Source organism: Megalops cyprinoides, chromosome 16, assembly GCF_013368585.1.
Source record: "Megalops cyprinoides isolate fMegCyp1 chromosome 16, fMegCyp1.pri, whole genome shotgun sequence".
NCBI classification, from domain to species: Eukaryota; Metazoa; Chordata; class Actinopteri; order Elopiformes; family Megalopidae; genus Megalops; species Megalops cyprinoides.
The window spans coordinates 6380825-6397861 of record NC_050598.1 but is presented as its reverse complement, the minus strand read 5'-3'; the positions used below and the strand labels follow the sequence as shown (position 1 = coordinate 6397861).

The window sequence follows — 17037 nt, the reverse complement described above, 5'->3', positions numbered from 1 at the left end:
CCACATTGCACACACTGTCCCATTAACTGAGCGGAAAAGGGTCTCCTCAGTCTCTCCTTGGATTACAAGCACTCATTTAAAACCCCCAAAACACCACTGAGCCTGTATTTTTACCTCCTAATTTCTTTGAGAGCTAACATTCTGGCAACATTCCTGAAGCACCACAGCCTAGGAAGGCTTTTGGGTCTTTTTGGCTTCCTGTTGTCTGTCAGAGCCGCACATTATGGTTGGAGTATGACAACGCATCCTTGGTTATAGATACCAATGCTAGTTTCCCTTGTCCGCATCTTGTGTCTTGTACTGAATTTCCCTGAGTACCTATCAGCTTGAGGTCCACTAAATTGACTCACTTGCTCAGTGCTGATACTGTCGTGTTAACAGTTTCTCTGTGACTGGGTTCAGCATTAGGGGAGAATAACCTGATGTTGGGGATAAAGTAATATTCTCACAACTGATTTTTAATTCACCCTGAGAGAATGCTGAGTATTTTTCTCTGGCTGCTAGACATTTAAGTGTCTGGTTTTTGTAAAAGTTTTGAAGTGGCCACACAATTTGTCAAGGTCCATAACCTGAAAGGAGATGTCCAGTTTTATGCAAAAGAATGGATTGCCTCGTACACATACCATAAAGGTCACCTCGTCACTTCTCTTTATACAAATTGCAGGTCCTCTTTACACGTTTTATAAGAAATCACCACAGACACACAGAGTGGTACAGACTGGACAGCAAACGCCACACATGCTTAAAAAGTTTGGGACTGATCAATGGCAAACATAGCACATCCTACAATATCTGTATATATAATGTTTATATTTCATATACCTACTAAGCTGTGATGGTGATATTGATAGTGCTTATTTGTGAGTCATCAAAATAGAAACCATAAAATTATTTTAAATGGAGTGGGTAAAGTTTGAATTTATGTTGACCCTTGTTCCTGTACTGAAAAATTTCAAAACACTATATACATTAAGTACTAATACACAATTTACTAGAAATAACCTTTTGGATGGCTTGTAAAGTAACAGGAATCCCACTGATATGTTGCCCCACCCCCTATTGGAAAGTCCAGTCAATCACATGCCAAGGGGTGTGGCCTCAATGGTAACCCCTGTGGAGCTGAGCCTGCCTTTGGATTGTCCTGAAAGACTGAAGTATTAGCCCTTTTGTTTACGGCAAAAAGAATCTCCACTAAGGCAAAGTGTAGCGGTATCGTTTACTTGGAGTCACTAAACTATATATTTTACGGGCAGCTTCTCATGTGAAAGCCTCTGCCACATAGAGTAAAGTGCGGGAGTCCATCTCTTGTAAATAACTGTGCAAAATCCCAGCTCACACATTTCAGCCCACCACCCGATCACCTCTGACCTCGTCCAAGGTCTCCTGTCCCTTCATCCCCTGTGTCCCTTGTGTCATCCCCCCAGAACACCTCTAGATTTGTCCCAGCACCCTCGCCAGACCAGGTTATTTGGTTTAGACTCCCCTGCCTAAAAAAACAGCAGGTCCTCTCCTCCTTCCCCTTCCATCTTCACCTCTTCTCCAAATCCCAACCCTGTCCTCTTAGGCCTCAGTCGAGGCTGCCCCCTCCCCCTCTTGTCCTCTCCCCTCTCGGGCTCAGGCCGCCCTCCCCTGCTCAGTCTCAGTTGAGGCTGCCCTCTCCCAGGTACTCCAGCTCTGTGCTGGTCTTCCCCAGGTCCATGTCCATGTCCATGTCCAAGTCCATCATGTTGGCTGGATGCCGCTGGAAGCTGGCTGAGATCTGGTCAAAGGTCTTCCCCCGCGTTTCGGGCACTCGGAAGAAGGTGAAGAGGAGGAAGAAGAGGAGGAGTGCAGCAAAGATGAGGAAGACGTACGGACCGCAGGCCTCCTGTGGAGAGAGAGAGAGAGAGACAAGGAGGGGGAGAGGGGTCACTCGTCTGTAATCAGCCAGATACTGATATGAAAGGCAGAAGAGCTGGGATGAACAAGGGTCTATAGAATATACAAGGGTGATCAATTTTTAATGTATCATTCGCATTGTAGGCTCGGGTTATTCCCAGAGTGGAATGAGCTTGATAAGAAAATGCATCGTGAAAGAACAACTGTGATCCATTAAGTGAATGAAATTCTACCATTGATTCCACGCAACAGCTCACATGTTATTAGCATAAGCATCAAAAGCATTTTGAATAGAAGTAAAAACACAGGTAATGATAACAAATTTTTATTTGGGATTAGTGGGAGAGTAAAAGAAAGCTCTCCAATACAACTTTTTCCCCCTTTATGCAACCTTACAGTGAAATGGGCACCAATTAGAGGATGGGCATTACTCCACTGAGCAACTTGCACGCACATAGCAAATCACAGGGTGGCTGAGAGCAGTGAGACGGGGAAACCCAGGTCAACCACTATCCCCACCAGTTTGTTCAGCCACTGTGGGGTCCTGGTTTTTATCAGCAGAGGGCACGACTGGTTCTGAACCCCTGCCGCAGGGCTAAGCCCACACTGAGGATGAGTGCTTTGCTGACCAAGCTGCTCGGGAGTCAAAGTATTTTAATGCCTTATTCTGCTGCACTCACAGCGATGTACTGGAAGCCCATGCCGATAATGAAGTTGGCGGTCCAGTTGGAGCAGCCGGCGACGGCCATGGCGGCCGGCCGCGGGCCCTGGGAGAAGAGCTCGGCCACAAAGAACCAGGGGATGGGCCCTGGGCCCACCTCGAAGAAGCCCACGAAGCCGAAGATTGCCAGCATGGAGATGTAGCTCATCCAGGGCACCCTTTCCTGAATTGGCAAGAGAGACAGAATACAGGAGTTAGGAGTAAGGATTTAAAGTAGGCTTAAACATCCCAGAAATATTAACCCCTTCCCAAAAAACTTGGGACTTGGAGAAACATTGGATTTGTTTGTGGACGAGTAGGCCCACAGAGGGCTGAACATCTTGAACAACAACTTGAACAAAAAAAAGTGGTGCCCCTCTGCTTGGTAAGGCATTGGAGATGTACACTGTGAAATAAAAACGTCTTTTTTGTCTTTGTCCTGGAAAAGAATTGTGCTGAAATGGTACTCGTCAACAGCTTTCATTCTGAGCACAGACCATTCTGAAAGTGATACAAAAATGCTGGGCCTTGCGGGATTGTTTCCCAGCATGCTCTTGGCTTAATTCCTGCCTCAGCCTGCGCTGCTGCATCTGCTGCCCCACAGACAGAGGCATGGAGGGAAGAACGGGTGGAGAACACAGACAATGCAAAGAGTGGCAAAAGGGAAATGATGCAGTCTGGTACAGTGGTATGGGGTAGAGCCTTATAACCCAAAAAATCCAGGTGGGTCAATGCTGTTGTACCCTTGGGTAAGGTATCTAATCTGAATTACCTCAGTAAATATGTAGTTGTGTGAATGGGTGACATAAAAATTATAAGATAGCTATTGCCTGCTAAGCAAACAATGTAATGTAGCTGTAATGGGGTGACTGACAGTGCATAGCAAATGGGACAGGGAGTACTGGACAGAACAAGTGTGTGAGCTGAGTCTCATTCATATGTGTTTGAGCCCTTGTCCGGACTGACCAATAGGGCGAGAGCCATGGTCATGATGACGGCACACAAACACATGCCAGCCAATCCCAGCATGTGCAGTGTCCGGCGACCCATCTTCTCCACCAGGAAGAGCTGTTGACCGAACAGAGACAGAGATAACATTAATCACCTGCTACATAACACTTGTTTATCAGCGTGTGACATGCGTACTGTTTCACTGCAAGCTGTTACTCCCACCCTTTGAACTTTTTCCATTATAATGGGATGCTTTTGGCTAACCCTATGTACATTGTGATATATGGATGTTTGCTGCAGTGTAAGAATGGCAGTGTGAGGGAGAGCAGCCTACCGAAACCACGGTGAAGGCGCAGTTGACCGCTCCAGCGCCAATGGTGGCGTAGACCGGGCTCTGGACCCCCGCCTTCTGAAAGATACTGGTGGAGTAGTAGAATATCTGCACAGGGGAATAGAGGAGAGAAGAAACATTGGGAACAGGATCTGAGTGACAGTGTAGACCTCCCCTCTGTGCCACCCTTCTTAATTCTCCCACACTCACTCTTCCCAGCTTCCCTACCCTCAGGCTTCAGCACTGCTAGAGACTGAAGTGCTCACAGTAACAGCAGTCCTACAGTCTCCCAGCCCCAGCGTGCTCACAGTAACAGCAGTCCTACAGTCTCCCAGCCCCAGCGTGCTCACAGTAACAGCAGTCCTTCAGTCTCCCAGCCCCAGTGTGCTCACAGTAACAGCAGTCCTTCAGTCTCCCAGCCCCAGTGTGCTCACAGTAACAGCAGTCCTTCAGTCTCACAGCCCCAGTGTGCTCACAGTAACAGCAGTCCTACAGTCTCCCAGGTTCCAGGCATACAGAGTTCACCACAGTCCCACACACTCACAGTGCTGACGCCAGTCCCACGCACTGACAGCGCTGACCCCAGCCCTGCACACTCACAGTGCTGACCTCAGCCTCACACACTCACAGCGCTGACCCCAGCCCTGCACACTGACAGCGCTGACCCCAGCCCTGCACACTCACAGTGCTGACCTCAGCCTCACACACTCACAGCGCTGACCCCAGTCCCACACACTGACAGCGCTGACCCCAGCCCTGCACACTCACAGTGCTGACCTCAGCCTCACACACTCACAGCGCTGACCCCAGCCCTGCACACTGACAGCGCTGACCCCAGCCCTGCACACTCACAGTGCTGACCTCAGCCTCACACACTCACAGCGCTGACCCCAGTCCCACACACTGACAGTGCTGACCCCAGTCCCACACACTGACAGCGCTGACCCCAGCCCTGCACACTCACAGTGCTGACCTCAGCCTCACACACTCACAGCGCTGACCCCAGCCCCACACACTGACAGCGCTGACCCCAGTCCCACACACTCACAGCGATGACCCCAGTCCCACACACTGACAGCGCTGACCCCAGCCCTGCACACTCACAGCGTTGATCCCGGACAGCTGCTGGGAGAGCTGCAGCAGGATGGCGATGATGATTGGCTGCCGATAGAGTGGGGAGCGGAAGAGCTCAGCGATAGACACCTTCCTCTCCATGTCCATCCTCCTCTTCTCCTCCTTCATCTCCGCCAGGGCGTCTCCCACTTCCTGTCGCCCTGTGAGCCGCCGGAGGCCTAGAGCATGATAGGGGTGACAGAGACATGGATGTGTCAGTGTGTGTCTCCCAGAATGTCACCATCACTGTCGGAAAACGCTTTTGGACCACATGCCATCAAAATCTGGCCTTGTTGTACTTTTAACTCGCCTTTACATTTTGACATCTACATTTTATCACTGGGCGCAGTTGAAATGATTTTCATGTGGATAAAAATGTGTACTAGAACACATAACTGAATCTGACAGCACAAAGACAGAACAAGATTAAATCTGTCATCTGGAGGAGAATATGAGAGAGGCTGGGAAATGAGAGAGCCAGAAGAGGAAGACAAAAAAGCAAAGAAAAAAGGGCAGATTTTGTTTTATGTCAAAGGCATTTGAATGTGTGTTGCCTTTCTTAATTTAGCTCGCTGTTTTCATTCAGCAAACTTGTGAGCGAGAGCTGGAGATTAGTCAATTTAACGTTGTGAGTGTGTTTGCTGGCCAGATGACAATAATTTGCATGTCGATGTTCTGTCATTACCGAACTGTCACACTGTGTGTCACAGTTCTTATTATTCATGCCATGATTCCTGTATAAGTACATTTACATGTGCAACACCTCATACAGTAGCAATATTTACTATTGTATGAATTAGACAAGTCAATATGCAAAATCTAAATCTGTTCTTTTTACTGTGAAAATGTTGCTTTGTAGTTCATGTTCAGGAATGTAACCCCGCTTACAATGCTGCATCTGTGGGAAAATAAGATTCATTTCCAGACGTCTGGTTTATTACGGGGAGTGCATTGTATCGTAAAATCGGAGACTGCCTGCATATCCATTCCTCACTAGCGCTCGGTCCCTGCTCTTAGCACAGTGTTGAGTCTGTGTGCAGTGCTTTCATCGTGCTCAGTGTGGGGTCCCCACCGCTCTTGGCGTGGTGCTCCTGGCAGCGGATGATGTACAGGTAGCGGGGGCTCTCTGGGCAGAAAGGCAGGAGTGCCATCTGCAGGACAGTGGGCAGAACTGTCACTCCCATTAGCACCGGCCACAGCTCCTCACTGCCAAGCAGGGAGTCCAGCCCCAAGATCTGGACCGAAAGAGAGACCAAGAGAATGAGCAAGCCATAGGGGGTAGCACACACACACACACACACACACACACACACACACACACACACACACACACACACAAACACACACACACACACACACAAACAAAAATAAGACCCAACACACACACAGGTACCTGGGCCACAAGTATCCCAGTAACAATGGCCAGCTGGTGCAGGGTGCCTAACGCCCCCCGGAGGCTGGTTGGCGCAATCTCACCCACATACATGGGCACCAATCCGGACGCCAGCCCTGAGAATGAGGGAAGGAATCAGGGAGACAGCAGAGGAAAAGATAGAGGATGGTTGGAGGGAGAAGGAGAAGAGAAGCAGAACAGGGAGAGAACAGTATAAATATGACCTCATTGTTATCAGATAAGAAACATGTCTTTCAATTCACTACGAAACATTCCAATCACTCGGCAGGCACTCTAATTTAGCCATGCTAACAGCGCATTGGGACACACAATTACAGAGAATACTGTAATAAGCACAATTACAAATGCGAATGGCCAGCTGCACTGAAAACAAGCAGAATTATAATTCACAGCTAGAGGTTACTCGCCCTCATAGGCTTTGTAGCTGAAATGCAAGTGTGACACACTATAAGCCTCAGAGCAAGACCTGAAGGTAATGCAAAGGACAGTCCAGAATTTGTGCAAGAGAGCCTCAAGCTCATCAGTGTGTTTCGTAACTCAGTGTGTATTTGCCATGCATGACACAGCCATTATGCCTTTAGGCTGAGTCAGTCCTAATCCACATGTCAAAGGGGTGTTCTGTTATGAACATATTTGCAAGATCTGAGGGTCCTCTAAGGGACAGAAAAGTGGTTCCCAGGCATATAAAACATACATTTGTTATAGGCTAACAGCCAGCTGAGAGCCACAGGTAAAATGTTCAACTGACTGTGAACCTACCACTACCAGGATCATTTGCATGGTATAAAGAAAAGGAAAAATGTCTGTCACTCGTTTGTAAGTATATCCATCATGCTACATGCATTCATCAGTATGGCTTCCATGCTACCTGACCAATATTTAATGTCACAACAATTTTAAGGTTACAAAATGTTGATTGCTAATTGAGATTCCCATATCAATGCAGTATTACATTGTGCATCTCTTTGCAGGAAAGTGGAAAAATGGCTGTGACCCCATACTCGCCATACACACAGAGAGCAGAATCATGCAACATGCACTTAATAAAGGCAGAAAGTATCAAGTGCATCTTTGGAATTCAGCCACATTTTAGCAGAATTTTGGAAAGCTGTCAAGAATTATGCGTGAGAGAAGAGGAGAATGCCCAAACACCCCTTTTCAGTTGGTGGGTGTAAATTAAGGTGTGTAGCATCCAAGATGAACTTTAACCAAACTTTGACTTGGCTCCACACTTGGGATAATGTATGTGCACACAGAATCAACCATCTTTGATGCATAAGTATCATCTGTGTGACTAAATGTTAATCTGTTTTGATGGTGTAGTGGTGGTATGAAATATAAACATGAATGAGAAACAGCGTGCACACATTATGTCTGACACTGCTGCTCATTCAACTTGAATGGATACACATTTCTTTTGTGCTGGAAGACACTCTGGATGAGAACGTCTGTTAAATGACTGTAATGAATGAATAATGAATTATGTTTGTGCAGAGCTTAAATGTTCCAAAATTACACTATCTACTAAGGGCAGACTCAAACTCTCACTGGAGCCCAAGTAGGATGGGTGAGTACTTACCGCAATAGGCGCCGATGATGAAGCGTCCCATGATCATCATCTCAAATGAGCGGCAGAGCTTAGACATGCCCATCATGCCTCCACCAATGAAAGCCATCAGGTTGTTGATGAGCATGGCTTTCCTCCTATCAGATTACACAAAACATTAGCGTGGATAAGCCAGGAAGTTATTTTAAAAGAACTACTGCCCTGTGTTTAACTTACAGTCTGCCCAGTTTTTATTATTTCCACATTTCATGTTTTCATTTATTTGATTTTCCTTCATGCATAATAACCTTGAGTAAATAAAAGATAAATACTTCATTTAACAGGACTGAGACTCACCTAGAATCCATCCAGAACACTTCTGTATTATAAGAACTTTAATGACAAGAACAGGTTATCCAGCCCAGCTTGGCTGACTGGCCAGACTGACGATGCCTATAGCTTAGAATGCATGTAGTAGTGTGTTTAGCCTGGTCTCAAACATGCTGACTTTCTGTTTCCATTGTGAATACTTGTAAGCTATTACAAACCATGTGCTTATAGATCTCTGAGTGAAAGCATACCTACTAGTGTCTGTGTGAAATTATTTGTCTCTCAATTAGCAAATACAGACCATTTTCATTACATAACATGACATATTCATCTGTATTATTAAGGGTTATTAATGGTCATTAAGCACATTGCTCTTCAACAATTACGATGTCAACCACTAGGTGACAGGTTTGTGCCAGAAAACAGGTGATCCTCTCCCTGAGGTGCAAAATGTTAAATTCAACAAAAAAATCAAATGCTCGACAAATAATAAGAATAACATATTTTTATGAATGGAAATGGGGTCAGATAGTAGGTGCATGTTGTAGTCCAATGAAAAAAGGACTGAGAGAAAGGCGTGTGGTGTGTGGGGGGGGGGGGCACAAGGGCGGTCAGGGGAACTGTGCCCTGTGACACGCTGAACTGTGGCATTTGCGGTTTGGGCACGTGCAGAGTGTCTCCTCTAGTGTACTGTGTCCTCGGTCTCTTGAGGACTACGTTGATCCAACTGAACCCGTACAAAGGGGTCAAGCCGACCCCGTTCTCCCTCAGGATCCTCTTTCACAGCCTGCGAGCTCTGGGCCCGGGTCCAGGTCACGTCCTGGCTCAGGTTGCAGCAGGAGACTGGGACGGGCCTGGCTGCATTGTGTCTATAGAGGCCTTTTTGAGAGGGTGCCCTCATTGACTACTACCATATGGAGGAACACGCAGCGGGGTGTGTTTAAATCAGCCAGAGCACTGTGACTGTACTTCTGCACGGGGAGGGCAGGCCATATCAGTGGCTCCAGGGGCAGGGGGCAATCAACACCTCTAGACACCTGCCGTTTCAAATGTATAAACTGATCATGACCATGGGGTTAAGGATCGTGCTGCAAAGTGACTGCCTAGATCCCTTGGTTTGACGAGAGGGTGGGTCATGATGCGTGTGTGCATACATGCTCACGTTGGTCTGTGGAGCTGTATCTGAGCTGTATCTGGAGCTGTATCTCTATTTGTGTTTGCATCTCTGTGTTTATGTGTATATTAGTATCTGCATGTATGTATGTGCACTTGTATTGCACGGACTTGCGTGCACGTGCTTGTGCTCCCTACCTTCCCAGCCATTCGGAGATGACACCAACACAGAAGGAAGACAGCATTCCCCCAACGGAGAAGATGGCCACTGAGAGGGACCACAGGGATGTGAGGGTGCCGACGGGGATGGGCTGCCCGTACCGGTGGATCCATGTGGCGTTGTAGTCCTGCTCGATGATCTGCCCGGAGAGCAGAGCGTGAGGGTGAGCGTGAGGAGGGCTGTGTTCATCCTTCACAATGCACACACACCACACAGCCATGGCAGTCAAAGCTGAGGCTCTGCCTGCTGTATGGTGAGGTGTAGTGACTGCTTTTTTGTCCTTTGAATCATCTGAAGCACACAAGCTGTACCTGGAGTGTGCTAAACTTAAAGAGATGAATTGTGAGAGAGCAAGAGGAAAATTACAGGGCAGTGGTCAGAGCATTGAACCAGCGGACTACGAGCTCTAACCCCAGTACAGGCCCTGGACTTGAGGCCTTGAATGAATTACTTCACCTTGAATGGCTGAAAAACGACTGAAAAAAGAGTACAAGAAAAGCAAATTCAAGTCCTGTGAATAATTAAACTGTTGATAAACTTCAGATGAGTTTTTCTGAGTGCAGTGCTTAATATGGCTGCTGTCTCTCAGTGATACTACAGCACGCATACATTATATGCAAGTAAGGGCCTGTAGTTTATACATGCTGTTAATATTATCACAGTAATCACAGCAGTTATCAAAGTGGTTACCATGGCAGTTACCAAATTGAAGTGACGAATCTCTGACACATTGTGTTCACATGGGCCTCTGTGTGTGTGTAAGTGACTGTCCTGTGTGTCACCGTCTGAATTCTGCAGCATCTCCTTGTCTGTGTCACCGTGTGAACCCTGAACGAACCTTCTGAGTCCCCCCCCAAAATAGCGCCTCTTTCCCATGACACCAGAATCAACGTTCCCCTCCTGCCTCCAGTTGCACCCCCAGCTGTGGCGGACACTTGAGCCGGGGGTTATTTCGAGGCGGGGGGCTAGCAGGAGGGGGGGTGGAGTGCAGAAGTGTGAGGGCCAGCGGATATTTTTGGCTGGTCAGTGTTTCCGCAAACTGCACGTTGCACACACACCCCCTCATGTTGACATTACTGAAATACTCCTCTACCCCCTCCACGCTTATTCTCACTGCTCTCTCTCTCTATCCTCGCATACTCTATCCTTCTCTCTCTCTCTCCAACCACACTGTAATTAAGTCTCCTGATACATGTGACCTGATGACGGCAGATTCCACGCAGCTTAAGAGGAACTTTCCATTTCTTTCTTCCTTTGATGTCATTACTTTAAGAGTGCTAGTTGAGACGGAGGCAGGGACTAACGTATGGTACTTCAAGGCACCATGCATTTATACAGTAAAGCTGATTGGCACAGCAGGAAAAAAGAGCTTGAGTTTGGCCTTTTAAAAGCCTTACTTTTACATGAGTCTTCTGTATGCACTATTATCGCAGAGGAGAAATTATGGGTACCTTTAATAAAGATGAAGAAAACCTCATTTTCCTCAAAGAATTTCACAATCACTGAAATAGCAGTGGAACTTATTACAGCTGGTATGAGGACTGTACATTAAGCTAATCCTGCCCTTCAAAACAATAAGCCAAGCATTAGTAAGCGGCAAGGCTGAAAACATCTGTGCAAATGTCATATCTATATTCTACCCCCTCGCATGTGATCACTGCCTTTTCTCCCAAACCCCAAAGGTGAGCTGCACCCTATGTAAAACAACTGCTCAGTTTTAGCAATAGGCTGAGGCGGCACTGCGGCTCGTCTGGTTCAGCGGAAGCTGCTTCTCAGAATGGGTTTCCTTTTGCAGGGCTGAAACTCTATTAAGCTGAATCCTTATTTCAGAAGAAAAGTTCATTTTGTTGCACTATATCACAGTTTTGTACCACAAAATATCTGTGAGAACCTCATTTCTGTCTGCATGAGCCATGAGCGGTAGGTATTTTATGGCTTAACTAAGGATGTTTTTTTCCCAAACAAAGACGATTGTTTCCTCTGTGTGTTGTCACACAGTGCAATCGGAGCATGGATTAGGCTCATGTTCCTTTTGTACTGAGGAGTGAAAGCTAAAATGCATGGTAGTGGAAAATAAAGCATGGTCTTACCTTTTGGGGAGCATTGATGACACCAATGTTGTACCCAAACTGAAGGGACCCCAAAACCGCCGTGAACACAGAGAGGGCAAGGGTTCCAGTCACTCTCTGCGGAAACAGAATGCCCCGTTAACATGATGAAGTCACACAGCTGTCACTGTGGTGAAGCTGGCCCTTGAGTATGTCTATGTTCCTCTCCCTGCCAATTACTCACAACAGGGGTAGGCAACTCCGATTGGCTACAAGCTGGTCTGAATGTCAGTGTACCTCATGTTGAAAACGTTTTGAAGATCTTACTGGAACACATGGTAAAATCACCTGTGATTCAAAGCCCGCTTAACAAACGTTACCTACAATGCCAGCACCAGACACAATAGGGATCTCATGGAATGGTGTCATATGCTTGGCTAGTGAGTGCAGAAAAAACCTCTTTTGGAGGTAATGCAGCAGTTAGGAAACTAGACGAGAGGGCATTGCAGGTTCAAATTTCAGCTGAGGCACAGTCATTTTGGACATGACGCTTAACATGAGTTCCCTCAGGATTTTGCTAAGATTAACTGGTGATCTGTAAAATGTGAGCAATGTAAGTGGTCCAGGATGGGGTGTCTGCTAAGAAGGTAAATAAATGTTCATATTATAGCTACATTGTCATACCACGATACCAGCCCTGATTTATGTATATATGTGCACGTGTATGTGTGTATGTTAGTCATGCAGGTAATGACCAGACTCAACCCCTTTCTCCCTCTTTCTAGCACTTCTGGTACCTTGTACCTGTCCTCCCTCCGTCACACTCCACTCCACTCTCCTGCTCTTGCAGCTGAAGCCCAGCAAATTTCCAATGTTTCCCTGGGTCCTGGTCAGAGGCAGGATCTTATAGAGATGTGCGCATGTGTGTTTGCATGTGTGTGTGTTTGACATCTGTGCCCATGGCAAGGAAGAACACAGACACACATGCACGTCATCACGAGGACCTCCCATCATCTGTCACCCTATTTTTGTCAGTCACACAACTCACACAGGAAACAACAAAGCCTCTGTTATGTAACGGCCGAGCAAGATACTTTTCTTCATGGCAATAGAACAGCCAGAATTTTGAATGTTGTAAAATGTCTTTGTAGATGTTTATGCTTGTTTCCCAAATAAAGACTTTGACTCATTTGTCCTGGGGAGCACATATATTCATACACACACTCACACACACACACACACACACACACACACACACACACACACACACACACACATGCACACGCACACGCACACACACGCTATATATATATATAAAATGGTGACAGTGACGAGGGAGAATCTACTGACCGGTGCCCTGGACTTTACCGCGTACCGCATGATTAGGAGTTGAACTTTAAGTCGCCCCTTTCCTGCTGTCAGTCCAAACACACCTGTCCCCACGCTGACTGACAGAGTCTCCGGGAGAGACCAGGGTTTCCTTCTGTTTACCTCTGTTTATTTTCAATATGGCTGAGCGAGAGCTAGGAGGCCCACAGACCGTCCCTTGCTGCATCCAACACACGCACCCCCTCGCTGTTTGTCTGCATGGTCAGAATGGCCTGTTACGTCCTTAATTGCTTCCCAGCTTTCCTTTCCACAAGCCTTTCCCACAGTGCACTGCATGAGGTCCTCTCCATTAACACATGCAATGAGAATATTTAATGGTTCTATACTAATGGTTCTATACTAAGGGAGTAACAACTTCTGAAAATGAACAGCATTGTTTGCAATGACTCATAAGTGTGTACACATAATCTGTAGTATATGTACATGTATATGTATGTATATGTAAGCTTTTGTATTTTGTCTCCATATGCATTTATGCATGGATGCGATAAAGCTGTGGTAGTTGTGTAAATAATATAAAGATACAAGCACATATTAAACTGATCTAATCTCAATTTAAGCCATTTTAAAGATATCAGAAAGAAGAAACAGGCACGGTACACAGTGTGGGACAGGCTTTTGCCGTGTCTGCGTTGCTATGTCCATGCTGTGACCTTGCCACGATGAATTGGAAGGTGAGTTTTGTTTTGTCATCAGAGAGGAAAACAGCATGAAAAGAAGGTTAAAAGAAATAAGGCGAGCCCACAAACATGTCCTATTTCCCCATATAAGGGCGCTGCTACCTTTTTTCCAGTAAACAAAAACAGAAAATTGAAGGAATGCCAATGGCAATCTGAGATTTAACACGAAATCATTGTCATGTCAGCAGTAAACATAATGGTTTAGGAAACGATTATGTAATAGGAAAAATAATGTCTGGCCTTACTGAAAAGTGCATCTATAGGGAAGCAATAACTTCACAACCCTACTTCTACTAATTCCTCACTGTCACACCCACTACCATCACCACTGTACCTTCTCATCAGCTCAACATACAGAGGAAGGAAATGTATGTGATGGCCAGCTGCCATAATGCATAGCATTATATGCATAGCCATGGCCCTGAGAATCACTGAGCACTGCTGGAAACAATCTAACAGTGATCAAGCTGGCTGTGCAGATTGCACTTTGGCTTGATGAAAACCCTCATTCAATTAAAATACTTTGGGTGAATGAAAACACAGCTAAAGTGTGAGGGGAGTTTCCCCTTATTCTGACTGATATTTGTCATTCATTCATCTGTAGAAGTTCTAGACCATTTTTAGCATTTTCATTTGATTAGTTGGAAAGATGATGAAACATTTTACGAGAAAATTGTCTCTTCTGTTCTGCCTTAAATAGGTTACACTTCCTGAGAAGACTCCTGTGCAACACATGTGTAAAGCCTCTATAAACACAGCATACTTTCATATCCACTGCACTGGCATTATTAAAGGCTTAGGCCAACTGACATTGTCTGACATCACCATCACATGCCAAATCATCATGCCATGATAACATCACTAAACATAGATGGTTACAGTTTAAATGATCTAACAGTCAATGCTACATGTTTATGAATGCAGCACTTGTAAATATGTTATATAGAGCCTATGAAGGCCCTCTGTTTTAAGAACGTTGTGAAAATTGTGTAAAAATTGACTTCATGGACAACATCCACTAGATTGACAAAAATAGACGAATGACACTAAAAATCAAATCCATCCTGAAAATTTGCTGTGTTCACAGACTGTCATCTGTCAGAATAATGAAGATTTTAAAAACATCGTTGCAAATTTTAATTATTAAATTAATTTAATTATTAAAATCTACCTTACCTGGACAACTAAAAGTTAATCCAAAATAATTTTACGTAAAAGCACGGATACGAAATATGTGCTAAATTCAGTTAACCAAGTTTGAAATATTTTTTGACGATTCATATTATAATTTTGTGTTTGTAGTGTGACCTTGACATTAGAAATCCGCGAGCCTGCTTTCTAAAAAACCAGTGCTCTGTCAAAGAAAGAGCATATATATTCCAAACATAATGATCTACTTTTAATCTATAATTCATTTACCTTTTATCAATGCAGCCTACAGTATTTTTTCATGGAATGGTTTTGTTAAGGATTAGACTGCCTCTCGACAGACTATGCAATAAACCACTGATGGTTATTTCTCAATAAGTCCGTGTTGATGCAGATCCATCAATCACAGAATAACGACAAGGGGGGAAGCGAGGTGTGAGTATAGACGTATCTGTGTTTTGAACCAGTGTTAGTTGTTCGTGGCGATGGTGGTGTGATCTGCATGACAGTTATAAAATGCGCTTGTTGTTGGACACTTGATTTTGATTGATGACGGTGGGTGTTAAAGTATTTTCTTCTTAACCAGAGCTGAGTAATTGGCTCTAATTTGCTCCAATCAGAATCCAATGTGTTGAGTATTCGCTGATTAACATCCTTCCACCGGTACTGTGCTGAGTTCTGGCCACCGCCCCCTCTCCCCGAGAAAGACCGGTCATCACTCAGGTAAGCGCAGCAGAGCAACGTACATAAAACAGGTTGGAATGGGGGGGGGGGGGGGGGTTTAACGTTTGGATACAGGTATTTAAAACGTGTTATGCGAAATCGTAAAATCAAAGACTACAGAACATCGCACCGAATGTGAGGACCAAAACTGCAAAGCGAGTGAAAGCGACTTGCTGCCGTTTCTGATGATTTATTAAGCATACACAAAGCGTACAGAGTTATGTGTTCATGAAAAGACGCTGTCACGGAGTATGTTGACAGAATGCTAGTCAGCGATGAGAGGAATGACTGTTAAAAGTTTAATTACTGATAATAGGTAGCCTAACTCGTGGAATCGCCTTTAGGGGCCATCCTGCACGGACAAGCGCATTTAGAATGCTGGCAACTCAAAGTATAGTTATTTCAAAGTGAAAATGAAAAAAAAGAAAGTTGACATTACCTCCCCTCCGAGTTGCTGAAACCCGGCCGGCATGACTTTGACAGTGCGAGACACTTAACTTCTCTTAAGCGCCTCTTTCTCCTTGTCTCCGGCGCTTCACGCGTTTCCCGCAACGTTGACAAGTCCAGGTCGAAAAGGACAGGGAGAAAAAACTTCAATGACAATGAGAATCGTAAAAAAAAAATACAATCCAACAGCAAGAGATATGAGTAACTGCAACCCGATTAGAATGGATGCCCCGGTGGGTTCTGAGATCCAAAAGCAGCGAGGGCGCGTGAGTCAGTACTGCTAAGCGTTCCGTTTATCCTGTCCTCTTTTAAGTTTATCGTGTGTCTCCTCGGCCTGGATAGAATGACATAGGCATACACACTCGCACACCTCTCTCGGTATTTTTTAAAGGAGGGGGCGGGGGGGAGGGGAGGAGGCATGAGACTGCGCGAGAGGGCGACAAGCCTCCCGTGCCGTTCCAGGACCTAAAACAGAGGTCGTCTCCTCGGGCCGAAACGGCAGCAGAAATTTGTCTTGACCTTATCCGCCATTGGCTGGCGGATAGAGGAGTTTGTTTGCTGTGTATACAGAACGAATGACCGACAGCTGAGCGCAGGCTGTAATAATGCACTTGTTTGATTTCCAGTCAAAGGAAGACAAAAGCCTGCCGCAATAGTGTTAAACGTTAACTTAAAACAACGCTTTCGTTCTCGAGGCCTTAAATGAGATTTGCCACCTTTATCGTAGTCTTGAACTACTTAAACATTCAGCACTTTCCCCAGCATCCCCCCCCCCCCCTGAACGTTGACGTTCCTGCAAGGATAACTGAAATTACAAATAGTCAGTGTTCCTTGGCTTTGACTTGGATTCCACTTTATGAGACATGATTGATAGCTTTAAGATTATGTCACTGCTGCACAAAGCAGTATATGTGTGTGCACAGGTAGGTTTTAGTATGGCTAAGACAGGCAGTGGCATCCAACCTCCTGTGGGCCTCTGCTGAGATGCCTCTTAATACATGCGAC

The 17037-nt window shown here is 45.6% G+C and overlaps 1 protein-coding gene across 1 annotated transcript; it reads right to left on the bottom strand.

Moving 5' to 3' along the window:
- Positions 1-638: 638 nt before the first annotated feature.
- On the bottom strand, positions 639-16349 carry LOC118790924 (solute carrier family 2, facilitated glucose transporter member 4-like). Its single transcript, XM_036548067.1, has 11 exons — positions 16025-16349; positions 11687-11782; positions 9575-9735; positions 7967-8091; positions 6367-6482; positions 6046-6208; positions 4965-5152; positions 3864-3968; positions 3545-3646; positions 2559-2762; positions 639-1867 (listed from the first exon to the last, which is right to left on the bottom strand). The coding sequence occupies exons 1-11, from the start codon at positions 16055-16057 to the stop codon at positions 1640-1642; spliced, it is 1521 nt and encodes a 506-aa protein (XP_036403960.1). The 5' UTR covers positions 16058-16349; the 3' UTR covers positions 639-1639.
- Positions 16350-17037: the final 688 nt, after the last annotated feature.